This window comes from Trichomonas vaginalis, chromosome II (genome assembly GCF_026262505.1).
Source record: "Trichomonas vaginalis G3 chromosome II, whole genome shotgun sequence".
In the NCBI taxonomy this organism is placed as follows: Eukaryota; Parabasalia; order Trichomonadida; family Trichomonadidae; genus Trichomonas; species Trichomonas vaginalis.
Window position 1 is genome coordinate 11,911,807 of NC_067204.1, and position 14,998 is coordinate 11,926,804.

Sequence of the window (14,998 nt, forward strand, 5' to 3'; positions counted from 1 at the left end):
TGCTGGTTTTTTTATTTCATTGATTCACGTTTGAGATTTCTGACATGTTAAATTTATAATTCCTATTTACTATTTAATGACAACACCATTTCTTTCCTTTTTTTCGGGTTGTTTAAAAAAGTCTGGAAAATTTTTATATTTTTTTTTTAAGTTTCCCTTAATATTATCATGACCATGTTAAGGCTAATTATTGAGCCTGATGGTTACCATGTTTACGACGGAGCAAAAGATTTCAAAAAAGATTTATGTGAGGCAATTGAGAAAAATAAGTATAAAGACGAGTTTGACAAAAACATCAAAAAACTTGAAGGCAAGGCGCTAAAGTTCTTAAATAAGTCAATTGAACTTGATTTACCATTTGAGGAGGACAAGATAAGCGAATTTATCGCAAATCTGACTAAAAAAGTCAAAAAGTGCAATCCAAATGAAGAGATCAACAATACAGATGCATTCAAGCAACATTTGGAACGTGCTAACGGCAAAATTACAGTAACTCATAATGGATTCAGTATTACAGGCCAATACCATGAAAACAGACAGGACTTTGGGATCTCTATCAACAAAGAGTTCTTCGAAAAGTTTTTAAGCTCACTTCCTACAACAGAATCTTCAGATAAGAGAACTTCAGGAAAGGAAGCTCAGTCAAGTGTTGGAGCGCTTTACAACGAGTTTTATGAAAATCTAATCAAAATCATGACAATTCTTAACTACGATCAAAATTTAGGATCATATGAATACAATTTTGATCAAAGAGCGTTTAAGGACATTAAAAATATCAATAATAAACTAAATGTTTACATTAACAATCATTCTATTAAAGACATGACTATCGAAAAACAAGCAGTATTTGATTTGATCAGTGCATTCTTTACAAAAGATAACTTAGAGCAGCTCAAACTACACAAAGATAAGTATGATGCCATAAATACAATATTTACACCCGATCAACTTGAATTCTTAAAAAATCCAGATGAATATCTGAACACTCTTCATGATTTCTTCAGGAAATACCAAATAGAATGCATCAAGCATCCAGAAGAATTCTTTGATTCAGTAAAAGATTTCTTTTTTGGTGTTGATCAGGCAAATCAAGAATTAACAACTAATCAATTACTTGCTGCTGATCGCGATAAATACATAAAGAAACCAGCACTATTCGTTGGAGAAGTGGGTGAACATCTCACAAATAAACAAAAAATTAAAATAATTTCTCCAGAAAAAGAGAAAAATTATGGAGAAATTTTTGGAGGATGTCTTGAAAAAATCGAAAATGGCAGATATCCAGGTCCACTCAAGAGTTACATTTCCTACGAAGATATCGAACAATTGAGCTCATACAAGACGAAACCAGAAATATTAGGAAAGCACTTAATGGAATCATTTTTTGCAAAATTACTTTCCGATTACAAAGAATTAGGTGATTTTTTGTCAGAAGAAACAAAGCAATTTTTGGAGAACTGCGTCAAAGAACAAAACTACATCAGAAAATTCTTCACTGCTTCACAAATAGAGGCATTTAAAAAAGGAGAAAAAATTTATTTCACTTACGAACAAATGGATCAGTTCAGAAAAGGAAATCAAGAAGATTTAGTGTTTTTCTCTCAGGAACAACTTAATAAAATCAATGATAAATTGAAACAAATTGATTGTGTATTGAATTTCTTCACTGATGATCAACTTAATCACATTTGTTACACGTATAAAATAACATTTACTAAAGAACAAATGCAAGACTTCAAAAATCCAACAGTTATTTTCTTCAATCAAAAACAATTGGATATTTTGAAACCAAGCAAAACATTGGATAAAAACACAATTTACGTTAAGAATCCTTTCATCACAAATTTGACAGACCAACAAATCCTTACTCTCAAAGATTTAAGCCCGATTTCTTTAACTGAAGAACAATTAAATAACTTGAAAAATTGTTCGGAAATTTTCACAAGCGAAGATCAATTCCACAATTTCATTGATTATGAGTTATTTAATAAAACAAATACAAGAATCAAATTGTCACAAGAAGAAATCAGAAAGAGAATTGATGCAAGACTTGATGAAAAGACTTTGAATCATTTGGCAGAAGATTTGAATAATTCAAAAAGCACTAGTTCCCCTACAAATCTTGAATCATCTGTTTTCCAGAAATTATTCCAATCATTTGACTCGGAATTTATCAGAAACCTCTTTAATAAGGAAACAAATATCAACAAGATGACAAAAGAACAAATTCAAAACAAAATCAAAGATGTTTTTAACAACGATGTTCGTGATAAATTGGCAAAAGAATTGTTCAATAGATGCCAAACACAACCGACTGAAAAAATGCAACATTTCATCACAGATAAACAACTTATTTCTCAAGGAATAAGTATTGATAAGTTGGTTCGTATTAAATCCCCTGAAATTTACAACAATTTTGATGGAGTTTCGGAATTCAAATTTTCTGACGACCAAATCATTATTTTGAATAATTCAAAAGAAATCTTTCTCACTGAAGAACAGCTTAATTTCTTCAAATCAAATTCATTGATAGATCTCTCTGACGCCAAAATTACTAAAATCGATCAATTACCTCCTTTGGAAGAAGGACAAAAGAATATTTTGCAAACTAAATCAACATCTCTACAACACATTAATGTTTTGTTTTCAAAAGAACAAAAAGAAATTCTTCTTGGTGTAAAAGAAATTTCTCAACCATTAATTTCCTTCTTCACACAGGAAAAGATTGATCATCTCAAAGGAAAAGATCAACTCCATGGTACAATAACTGATTTGATTCCTGAAGAACATAAGAAATATCTTTTTAGTACAAAGAAACAACTAATTATTTTGGAGAACCTTTTGACAAAAAATCAAAAAGCGACACTCGAAAAAACAGAACCATCAAATAATTTGGAAAAATTCTTTACAGAAGAACAAATCAATTATTTCAAGAACACTAAAACTAAACATTTTGGTGAATCGCTTGATGTAATATTATCACCAGAACAGCGTGATTTATTCAAGAATCCATCAAGTTTTGCTGAAATAATGAAAAGAGCATTTTCTAATTTCGAAGTTAATGAGGAAAAAAATATTTTTGAAAATATTAACGATGCGTTGAAATCTCGAAATTGGGTAGAACAGTATGTAATTTTGAACGGTTTTAAGAGCAAATCGGTTTTCACATTTAAACTTGATAAGTATTCAAAGATCTTTTGGCATCTCTACAAGTTTACTTCTGTCACTCGCCATTACTCACAAAAATGTTCTCCAATCAATTTATCGAACCTCATTTTCTGTACAAAACAAACAGATATCAAAACAAGAGTTAAATCTTTAGATTTCCAAGGCGATTTTTGGTTCATAAACTACATCATTATTGTTGGATCCGAATTCCTTTCCGAAAATCAAAGATCGGAATTGAATACGATAATAGCAGCAGAACAATCATATAAAACAAGAATCATCATTTTCACTGCATCAGGAGAAAATAAAAGCGAATATCTTAATGAAGCCGATTTGATTAAGATAGAAGACAATTTAAACACAATAAAATCTAAGAGAAATATAGATTATATGGATTCTTATGACAAATTGAGAGATAAAGTCCATCTAGTCTTCAATTTAGTTCCTGGTGCAGATTCCGTGAAAAAATTGATGAAAGACCATAATTTTGTCACTTTTTATGTTTCACCAAAAGATCCACAAATTCCCAAGTTGACTTATTTAGACAAAGACGTCTATTTGTATATTGATCCTGAGATTGCTTCAGAAAACACAAAGTTCTTCCACCAACTCTATCAATTCGCTTTCTTCAGAGTTACAGAAAACTTTGTTGAAAACAATTTGAATGAAGACCGCAATTTATACATCGAATTCCCTTCGATCGGTATTCTAAACAGCCTTGATGATTTCCCATTCCCTGTCAAGCCAGAGAACGTTCATGTCTTGAAACCAGACTATTTCACAAATGAAACAATATTTGTTGATAACAGATTAAACATGAGGAACGAAAAAATCACATTTGAAGCAGATGGAAAAGTCAAAGTAGATGGGAAAGAATTTGGTGTTGCAGCAGTTATTAGCCAAGAAGAATACATTGGAAAAACTCTTCAAAATGTTTTGGATAACATTATTGCAAAGCAATTCAATGGAGAAAACCTCAAATACTATGATTTGTTGGTTAAATTGTACAACATCTTTTTCGAAAATCAAATCAAAAGCTTTTCACTTTGCACATTGAGATCTCTCAGCACTTATTTCGAGAAATACTATAAATGGTTTGATATCAAAAATCCATCTACAAAATCCGAAAAATCAACTGAGAAATCGGATGAAATACCTGTTCCAATGCAATTGTTCTTCCTTGAATCTGCATTCATTGTTTGCACACAGCATGCATTTAAGAACAAGAAAACTATTTACATGATGCCTTATTTCATGTTTTCTCCGAATTATATTGAAGATTATATTATTCAAAAGAAGATTTCTGAGAAATTTAGTTATGATTTTAAAGTGCCAGTTGATATTTATAAGTTCTTCAGGACAAACGTATCCTGGAATGTTCTTGATTATTGGCCAAAAGCTTACGAATTGGTTTCAAAACAATTCACGACGAATGAAGAAGTAAAAACAAGTGTATTTATTGCTGAATGCAATGAATTTTTGAAACAATTCGAATGCACAACCGAATGCAAGTATATTGAAGAATTATGCAAAGCAGTTGAAAATTTCAAAGACCTTTGTGATGTAGTATCAAAATCGAATTATCAGACATTGATGATGAGGAGAGAAAAGGAATATAAGGGGGAACCAAGAGGAACATTTATTAATGTTTCAGATTTGTTTGGAACAATTTCTGTGACACAGACATCATTTATCAGATTTGTCATTTTGCTTTCTCGTATTGCTGCACAGATTCCTTATTGTCTGACTGGAGAAACAGGTTGCGGAAAGACAATGGCTCTGGAATTCCTCAAAGAAGCTTTTAGAATCTTCAAACATGATAATTATGTTTTCATTTTCATTGATGTAAATGCTGAAACAACAATTGAAGATTACATCAATGCAAAGAAACAATACATCCTTCCAGGTACAGATTATCAATTAATAAGTGGAGAACAACATATCCACGTTATTTTCGATGAAGCAAACACTTCTTTCATTTGTCCACAAATTTTCTACGAAATTAGCCAAATTTCGAAGCTTCCAACTAATGCATTCTTCTCGTTATCAAGTGGCTGCATGATCAACAAAGTGGCCAAAACAAATGATATAACAGATGAAATGGCTTCAAACAATGTCGCACAAGATCTTGCACAAGGAAAAGTCATTAAGCCTCATGATTACATTTTGACAAAGAATTATATCAAGGAATCGCATATTCAAATGAAGTATTTCGTGAATGAACAAACCAACTTGATATCAGAGTATGAAATCGACTGCAATCCATATTCAATTAGTGATGAAAAAGACGATTTCATGTTCGAAGATGAAGAAATAACCATAAAAGGAAAACTCAAATATTTCATGAATTGCGTACTAAAAATCGAAGGAAAACTTAAAGAAAAAAACCTCATTGATGCATTCTTTAATTTCGCTCAAACTACTTTGGTAGAAAGTATTCGATTTATTAGATGCTATTACAATGACAGAGCTGCTGCTTCTTACAGAGAAGTTGATTTTGTCTGCAGTTTATTCAAAGACATTCTTAAAAATGATTTCGATAGTTTTGAGAAAAATGATTCCGATAGTTTTGAGAAAAATGATTCCGATAGTTTTGAGAAAAATGATTCCGATAGTTTTGAGAAAAATAATTTGTATAAAGCATTTTTCATCGCAATTTTCTTCAGATTCGTTGGCCGTCTCCCGAAGAAATTCAAGTTCAAAAATGATAAAATCTTCCAAGATCACAAGAGACTTAAAGCGCTTTATACTCAGGAATTAGCTGGTAAATTCAAGAAAGAAGGAATTAATCCGAGATCCGATTTCCTCGAATATATTTTCCAGAAAATAAATTCTACAAAAAGCAATTTACCAACGGATATCCAAAAATCCAATGATGTTTTGGAACTGTTCAAAAAGATGTCTTATAGAGTATCAAAAGATATCTTCGATTACAACCAGCATATCTTGTTATTCGATGCTTTGGCCGAACACTTTTACGCGATAATTGTTTGCGCGAGGACAGGATTCTCCACTTTCTTGCTTGGCCAGCCAGGCACATCCAAATCATTCTCCTGCAAAGCACTGATGAACTACATAGGCAACAAACTTCCTCCAATCAAGTACGCTGTCTTCCACTCAAATAGAACATGCACAAGTGATGGTTTGAAGATCTTATTCGAAGAATGCGCCAGACAAAAACTTCTCCATTTGATGGATAAGTATTACTTCATTAATTTCATCGAAGAAATCGGTTTGTTGGTGAATTCGGAATTCAATCCAACAAAGATTTTCCATGAGATTTTAGTCAAAGGTGTTCAGATTCTTGACCAAAGAGTTAAGATTCCTGTTGTCGCTTTCTCAAACTACAGATTGGATTTCTCAAACATGAACAGAGCAATTATCTTCTTCACTGATAAATACGAAAGAGAAGATTTCCAGAGAGCTATTGCATTCAAAGCAAAACAAGATAAAAAGGAGGGCAATCCATATATCGAAAATTTCGATGAATGGTATCACGAGTTCGACAAACTAGAAGAAGAAGAAACTGCTATTTACAACGACTTACTTGATCAAATCCAAAAGACAGATGAGCTTTCAATGAGACACATTTTCTCCCAATACTTTGAAATCTATAGAATGTATCAAAAGTTCAAAAAGGCCAGAAAATCAGACTATCCGGAGTTGCTGAAAGAAATCAAAAATGATCTAGTTAAACAAACTTTCATTGCTTATTATCATATAGATAATAATCAAGAAAATGATAACCAACAGATACCCGAACAAAGAATCGAAAATTTGATGGAAGAGATCAAAGACAATCAGACAAAATTCAGAAAAGGAATTTGCGTTGTTTCTGAAGGATACGCATTTTGTCTTGCTCTTTTTGATCATTTAAATGATCTTGCTGGTATCCAACGTTCAGTAGTTTCAGAATCTGATTTCACTATTTCTGAAAAAGACATTTTCAATCAGATGCTGGAATTCTTCAAGATTGATGAAAAAAATAAAAAATCCAAGCTACTTATCATCATTGGTTATCCTAAGTCAATGGACACAACATTGGATTTAACGAATTCAAATGATACAGAATACACTTGCACTTTTGAAGATGAAGGTGAAGAACAATACGGTCATCTTACTATAACAAACGACATCTTTGGCATCAAATTTTCTGCTAAAGAAAGATTCAAGATTTTGTTGTTCCTTCCACAAAGAAGTTACGTGAAAGGTCCAATTCTTGATAGATTCAACATTTATGATTTCCCAATTAATAAAATCCAAGAATACTTTTATAAAGATTCGCCAAAAACAGAATTTTCTGTTAATGAAAATTTCAAGAGTTTTTATGATTTGTATTGTACAAACAAAGAAAATCACAAACAGCATTCAAAGCACAAATACATCATTAAAACAGAATCAAGGTTGATGCAATTGGATGATTTCAAAGAAATGCTTTGTGATGAAAATATTAAAATTTACTCACAAGATGTTATCAAAGATTCTGTATCATTCATCCAGAATATCAAATACGATTATCAAGAGAATATCAAAGACGATTATCAAATTATTATCAATTTGACTCGTATCAATACTGAGAGTTTAATTGCACTTTTGTATCAGATTCACAAAGTTCACGAATGCCCGAATACCAACTATTACATCATTGTCTACAACTGTGAGTTTTCTTTGCAATCATTACCATTTTGTCCGATTTATTCCATTAAATCTTTGGACTACAATTTGTATTTGGATGCTTCAGGAACTGCGATAGATTTCATGAAAGTTTTTTATAAGCCTCTAAAGGATGTAATGTTCTTTGAATTATCAAGGTTCAATCAAATGGAAAAAGAAGATATTGAAAGTTTTAATGAAAAGTTCAAAAAGATGGAGGTTGATCCTGAATGTCAATCCGATTTGAAATATTGGAATAATAAATGGCTCGAAATCAAAGTCACAGATAATTTAGATCTTAACTCACTCTACAGCCAAATCGTTGTGAAATTTGAAGATGAAACAAATTTGAGCATCATTAGGATGCTTCTTCATGAAATCATGAGGCCTGATGGGAAGTATTTTTTATTGATCAAAGGTAAACAAAATGAAAAGATCCGTCAAAATGCAATTGACATTTTCTACAATTACATTAAATTGTCCAACGAGTATCCAAATGTTAAAAGTTTGTTGAATTTCGAAGTAAATATTGATAACAATGAAAATTACCTAGAAAATCCGTTCAGTTGTATTTATGGTGTATTCCGTACAAATAAAGAATACAATGCCATTAATTTAAGAAACCTTGACGAAATAAATAAAGAAGAAGATCTGAATATTGTAAGCGAAATCATTGAAAAAGCAAATGATTTTAATACAGTCAATTCTAAACCGTTTTTGGATATACTTTCGGAAGTCATCACAATTCCTAATGATACAACTGATTACAAGCTGATGCAGTTTCTCTATTCCTTGAAGGATAAGTATCAGCCAGACATGTCTGCAATTTTCGTTTCTTTGATGTGTTGCACATCTCTTAAAGATTGCAAAGACTATCCTTCAATTGAGCGGATATTCGAAATTGATGAAGAGCTTCAAAACAACTACTGGGATGATGAATTCAGAAATCTCTCACAAGATAATGAATCAATTTATAATTACCTATCTAAAAAGAATTTCTTCAAAACTAAATCTGATTCTTCGTTACATACGAATATATTCATAGGAAGAGACAAAGTTCTTTGCATGTCAAATAAAGAAATTAAGAAGAATTTCGAAGGATGTTGCGAATCCATTCTTGATGAAATTAAGGACGTAGAAAATGATGTAGAGCCGAAAAATGCAAGACTTGACTTCTTATACAAGGTGATGAAAGCCCACAAAAAGTACATGTCCAATCAAAAACTTTCTAATATCACATTTAGATTTGATAAGAAATTCATCAATGATGACAAGATTTTGAAACACATTCTTGAATAATTACATTAACAAAGCTTTCTTTTTATTTTATTTTTATTGAAATAAAAACATTATTATTTGATTTAAATTTACTTTTAATTTCATGAAATTTTAATACCAATGACTAACTCTTTAGAAGTCAATAAAATTAAACCACTTTTCCTTCGTAAAGTCCCTTTTTCAAAGTCGTGATAGTGATTCACTCAAAATTGAGGCAGCAAAACTTTATTTACGTAGGAAAGTGGATTTATTGAATCTCATTAATGTCTAAATTTTAATTTCAGTTGTTGATTTGTGCTATATTATTGTTTGTTTGTGATCTGTAGAAAATTGAAATCAAATATTTCTCAATGATGCAATATTACTCAAGAACAAGAGAATCAGATTTAGGATTATTGCATCCCGGAACTTTTGCGAGGTTTGAGCCCAACAACCCTTGTATAATGATGTGATTTAACACAGATTTTTTCCATAAATATTTATAATTAATTCAATATTTCAAGTCCTGTGAGACACTGTACAAAAAGAGATCTATTATGTCATGAACTATGTGAAAACTATATTGAAATTTCAAAAAAAAAAAATTCATTCGAAAACAGCAATAGTAATTCTTGTTATTTTTTTAGGTTCCTGAGTCGATAGATAACATTTTATAAGGAAAGTATATCTGAAAATATAAACAAAAAAAATGAAAGTTAGATAACATTTTATATCAACAAACGAGTAACTAAATATGAAGTAAAGCTTACATTAATAATACAAAAGTCAAGAAGAACGGTCCAGATATCAATATTCATTGTTATTTAGATATTATTAAATCTATTTGCAGAATCAATGAAATCTGGATTATTTTGTATAGGAGTATTAAATATCAATTGCTAAACAATTGAAATCGAATTGGAAATTAGTTCTTCTACGAATATACCAATTTTCTGCTGAGCTGTGATCGAAGTAGTCATAATCTGCGATTTCATATTCCTTAGTAACTGTTTTAGGCTGAGAAACCCTCTTGAACCATGTTTGGAATTTAGCATGATACCTCCAGCCTCTTGCCTTTAATTCTTTGGCAGCAAAAAGCTGCTGTGATGTGCCAGGGAAATAGAAGAAGATGTAGAGTAATGTTGAGAGATCGAAGCGTCTGAAAAATTCTGGTTGGAGAATTTTTTGATTTGGTTCTTGAGGATATTCTGGAAGTGTTTGAACAGAAGTTTGAGGTTCATAATTGCAAAATACTTGTGGTACGTCTGGAAGTGTGTCAAGTGAAGCAAAAAGTGCATTTGAAAATTCGTGAACAGGAATTTCAGTTTGAAGCAATTGATCTGGTTGTTGCAACTCAATTGGAAGGAATTTTTGGCTAGATGCTGTTTGGGATTTTTGGCTTGGTTTATTTCCAACAGATTGAGATCGAATACTCATTTTGTCACTTTTTTATTTCGAATTCTTTCTTACTTCTCATATATAAGCATAATATGATTGAAATAATAAGTCATTGAATTCCGGTTTTTTTTATCTATGATCATTGAGAAAATTAGTAATCTGCTTTGAATTGATTCGAGTACGTTCAAAAGGAATAAATCATATATGCTTATCATGAAAATGTGAATAAATAAGAAGGAAATTATATATATGATAAGTAAAAGTTGTATAATTATCTTCATATTGTGCTACGAAGATATGAATTGTCAATATCCTCTTATATCTTTGTTTCAAGCTATAAATAAGAGTTGTACATTCTAAAAATACTGCTTCTTCTTCCTATTATGCATAATCAAGATGAAAAAGTTAATCAACTTCATAATTAATAAAAAAAAAGTTCTTTATTCTATAAATATATATAAACTCTATTGTTCATTATTAGATACATCTATTTGTATACCTAATGTATTAGCTAGATTTATAGCTAACTCTTGAACCTCTTTTGCAGGAGCTTCATTCACAACAACATTAAAGAATTCGATTAATTTTCCATCAGAAGCAACATTTTTCATATTTTCTGGAGCTATTTTAATCAAGCATTCTATTAACTTTAAAGTATCAATAGCCAATCTCTGAGACATCTCCAATACACCAATATTAAACTGTATAATTGCCAAAGAAGCAGCAATTGTATCATCACTTGGATTGATTTCATTGATAGTAATCATTGAATCAGCGAGAGATTCTCCGATTTCTCTTCTGTTTTTGTCTTCATACAACAGTTTGTCAACAGATTCAATTGCTGTGAAGACAACGTTGACGAATCTATCAAAGAAAAGCATCATCTCGTTCTGGTGATACTTGAACAAATTGTTTATTGCGTCGAAAGCTTCTGGTTTGGATTCAGGTTCACTTTGAACAGAAGAAAGAATACGCAATAAATTAGAACCAATTTGTCCAACGTAATTCTCGAGATTGACAGGAATTTTCGATATATAAAAAGTAATTGAAGAAAGAGCCAAAGATTGATGAACTCTTTCAGCCAATTCATCTGTATAATTAAGTATTACATTCATTGTTGATGGCAATAGCTTGGAAGTGCCTTCAGCAAATGTACAAGCAGCCATGCATTGAATTGCTTCGGGAATGTCAAATTTTTCATAACATTCTTTCGCAATTTTGTACAAAGGAATGGAAAATGGTCTTGAATCAGGCATTCCTGTTATCAAACTCTCTTTAGCAATAACTAACGCAATTGCTGCGAGCTGTTCTTTGTTTTCTTCCAGGGCAAGTGAAGCTAGAGCTGATGCATCTGCTAAATAAGGTGATGACCATTCGCTGCTCCCAAATTTGTTCAAAATTGTATAAGCACAATTTAATGAACCAACGGTTTTGAGATTATATAGTTCTTGGAACAATTCGGAGTGATTCTCAAAACTTGGCAATGAACAAATGGACTCAATAAGTTCACCGGCGGCTTGAGAAATCTCCGTTGTTTCAGATGAACACAAGTTTAATAAGTCTTCTGATAAAAGTGAAGTCAAAGTTTCATCAGAAGTTAATTTGACAATTGATGTCAACAAATTCAATGCTGCGTATTGAATGCGTTGGTTTTCGCTGCCTGCAAAACTAACAGCTGCTTCAAGGCACTCAGGAAGTATCGATTCGTCTGCTTGCATCTCGAGAATTGCGTTCATAATTCGCAAGGAAACTTCGATTTCTGGTTCTGATGAAGAAATTCCGTTTTGAACGAATTCCCAGATTGCAGGAAGTTTCTCGCTGATTACTGATGAGTTCATGATCAAATTAAGTAAACATGCAAGTGCTGTATCGAATATTTCGTTGGTTTCAACAAATTCAGTGTCAATTGACAAAGAAATAGCGAGTAATGGCTGAAGAAGGCTGTCAAACCTGTTGTATGCGATCTGTAGACAACTTTCGCCTTCTGTTTCTGCTTCTGCCAAGATAATTTCATCCATTATCGAAATTGCACGCCAGGAAACTTCAGCATCATCAGATGAGATCAATTGGACAATGAAGTCGATGAGTTCTGATGCAATGGAAAGCCACTGATACCATTCCTGGCAGAGACTTAACCAAAAATCTAAAGATGGCTGTAAAAGTTCATCAATTTGAGTAAACTGAATGAGAGATTGTAAGAGACGAATAAATTCTGGCTGTTCGATAGTGAAAATTGTTTGGAAATAAGGAGTTAATTGAGAAACAACGCCAATTAAAGCATTTGCTATGGGAACTGATGGTGATGACTCTATCATTGGAAGTAAAATGCTAACTGTATGTCTGACTAAGTCTGCTTCGTGTGATTGCATGCCAAAGAAATCAGATAAAACATTTAAATAACAAACTTTAATTTCTTCGGAATTTTCGCCGGCTGTGACACTTTGTAAGACTTGTTCTAATGGATTTGGTGTTATTTCGTGATATAATAGCATTGTAATTGAAATTGCAATAATTTGAACTGCGCAATTGCGAACTGATTCATTATTTACGCTTAAAACTTCGTGTAGAGTTGTTAAATATTGTTGTAATTGCTCTGGTGGAATGATGCAATAATTATTAATGGAATCACCTGTTTTGTAAAGCTTATATGCCTTAAGAGAGTTTCTGTATGGGAAAATAAGTAGTGCTAAGCATCCATTTAGTAATTCTGGTTTATGTGTTAAGACTGTGAACAATCCTTGAACATATTCAACAGGACAGTTGATATTAAATTCATCAAAATACTTTGTTATCCTCTTCTGAACCTTATCATCTGGGGTATTAAGATTTGAAACAGCTTCCGCAAGCTGATTCAAGTCGATCATCAAAATTCAGACAAATTTTGATAATGTCTTGTTCTAAAATCTTGAAATAAATTTGCAAAATAACTTAATTTTTTAACTGAGTGCTTGTATACCTATATAATTATTCACAAATTCTCGCTAAAATCTTGATATTTTAAATTCAAATCCTTTATTATTATATTTAATGTGAAGTTAACTAATTTAAATACGAGCATTTATAGAACTTGTTTGAGTTCTATTCGAAATAGACTTTGTTATGTTAAGAATAAATTGATGAATTCAAAAAATGAATTAGAGTAATAAAAACTGTATTGGATCTTTAAGAAATAGTATAGTAGTAAAATATTTTGAGTTTATTTAAAACAGATATTTTTGGAATAAGGACTTTCTAAAAATATAAAATAATTCAAAGCGAAACTAACATAAATAAAATTACTTTTGATTTTTTTTCTGGCTAATGCACTTGAGTGCCTTTTGTGTATGCTGTAGAATTTGTTCGTTTGTAACAGGAGGAGATCTCATGCGGTTCTGATCAACATCAGTACTGCTATCATCTGTATCAATACTTCTATCCCAAAGACCAGCTCTTTCGAGTTCAGTTTCGACGAGATTTAAGATTCTGATAATTTCATCTTTTGTTCCATCAATTGTTCCTTGATCTGTGATATTTGTAGATTTCCAAAGACCAAGTCTTTCGAGATCCGCAAGTAAACGTCTGATCTGAGCAACGTTTGCGAGTCTTTCCGCTGCGTGATTCATTGTCAAATTTGAGATGCTCTGTTTATTGTCACTTTTCTTGTCACATTTTCAAAAGTGATGGAGCAAATTACGAAATATCCGATTAGCAAACCACAACCTGCGACAGTTTGCATCATCACAACACTCATCATAGTATATGTTTCAATGCAAATGAAAGTTGAATACCGTGAATATTGGAAATATGCTCTAATTCCATACGAAATCGAGATTAGAAACTTCTGGAAGCTGTTTACATCTCCGTTTGTCCATTCATCTTTTCCGCATTTATTTTTAAATATCGTTTTTATTTGGCAACGTTTCTCCCATATAGAAAAACGAGCAGGAATGGCTTTCTTATTCATGCATGTATTCCTTTTTAGTGTTCTTATTGGTCTTACTTACTCTGGAATAATAATTTTATTCTCTGTTGCAGGATGTTTCGGTTTATACTACAAACCCGTCATCGGTATGACTTCTATTTTGCTTGCATTAAACGTAATTGAATCACAACTGTCTTCAAATCCATATTCTTCATTACTCGGTTTAATTCACGTTCCAACAAGATGGCTACCTATTGCAATATCTATAACTTACCACATAGCGCTCAGTAACGTTTCTACATTCGCTCATATCTGCGCTCTTACAGTTGGTTACACTTATTGGCTAATAGTAGGAAAAGGCCTTCGCAGACTTTGGGGAACAACAGATCCAATGGCTCTCAAGAAGAATGAAGAGCCGTCTCCTCCATTCAAGCTTCCTGGAACTATTATTGCAACTTTCGAAATTAAATCCCCTAATGGAGTTCTTTCTAACTCAGAAGATGATGAGCTTGCAAATTCAAATAACTAGAATCTTTATTCTACATAGAAATTTTAATTTTTATATTATTGTTTGTATTTGATATAAAACTATGTCTTAATGAGACATGTAACTTGAATTCA

General features: G+C 31.7%; 5 protein-coding genes across 5 annotated transcripts; 2 read left to right on the forward strand and 3 right to left on the reverse strand.

Moving 5' to 3' along the window:
- Positions 1-156: 156 nt before the first annotated feature.
- TVAGG3_0529590 (negative regulation of non-canonical Wnt signaling pathway) lies at positions 157-9,187 on the forward strand (the record flags this gene model as incomplete). The annotated part of the gene is made up of 1 exon (XM_001583999.2): positions 169-9,120. One exon carries the CDS (start codon positions 169-171, stop codon positions 9,118-9,120), a length of 8,952 nt encoding a protein of 2,983 aa, XP_001584049.1.
- Positions 9,188-9,721: 534 nt separating this feature from the next.
- TVAGG3_0529600 (nuclear-transcribed mRNA catabolic process, deadenylation-dependent decay) lies at positions 9,722-10,515 on the reverse strand (the record flags this gene model as incomplete). The annotated part of the gene is made up of 1 exon (XM_001584000.1): positions 9,964-10,515. One exon carries the CDS (start codon positions 10,513-10,515, stop codon positions 9,964-9,966), a length of 552 nt encoding a protein of 183 aa, XP_001584050.1.
- Positions 10,516-10,914: 399 nt separating this feature from the next.
- Positions 10,915-13,342, reverse strand: TVAGG3_0529610 (armadillo (ARM) repeat-containing protein family; the record flags this gene model as incomplete). Its single annotated transcript, XM_001584001.1, has 1 exon — positions 10,941-13,340. One exon carries the CDS (start codon positions 13,338-13,340, stop codon positions 10,941-10,943), a length of 2,400 nt encoding a protein of 799 aa, XP_001584051.1.
- Positions 13,343-13,660: 318 nt separating this feature from the next.
- On the reverse strand, positions 13,661-14,091 carry TVAGG3_0529620 (uncharacterized protein; the record flags this gene model as incomplete). Its single annotated transcript, XM_001584002.1, has 1 exon — positions 13,752-14,078. The coding sequence occupies one exon, from the start codon at positions 14,076-14,078 to the stop codon at positions 13,752-13,754; it is 327 nt and encodes a 108-aa protein (XP_001584052.1).
- A 43-nt stretch (positions 14,092-14,134) lies between these two features.
- Positions 14,135-14,913, forward strand: TVAGG3_0529630 (Clan S-, family S54, Rhomboid-like serine peptidase; the record flags this gene model as incomplete). The annotated part of the gene is made up of 1 exon (XM_001584003.1): positions 14,136-14,906. One exon carries the CDS (start codon positions 14,136-14,138, stop codon positions 14,904-14,906), a length of 771 nt encoding a protein of 256 aa, XP_001584053.1.
- Positions 14,914-14,998: the final 85 nt, after the last annotated feature.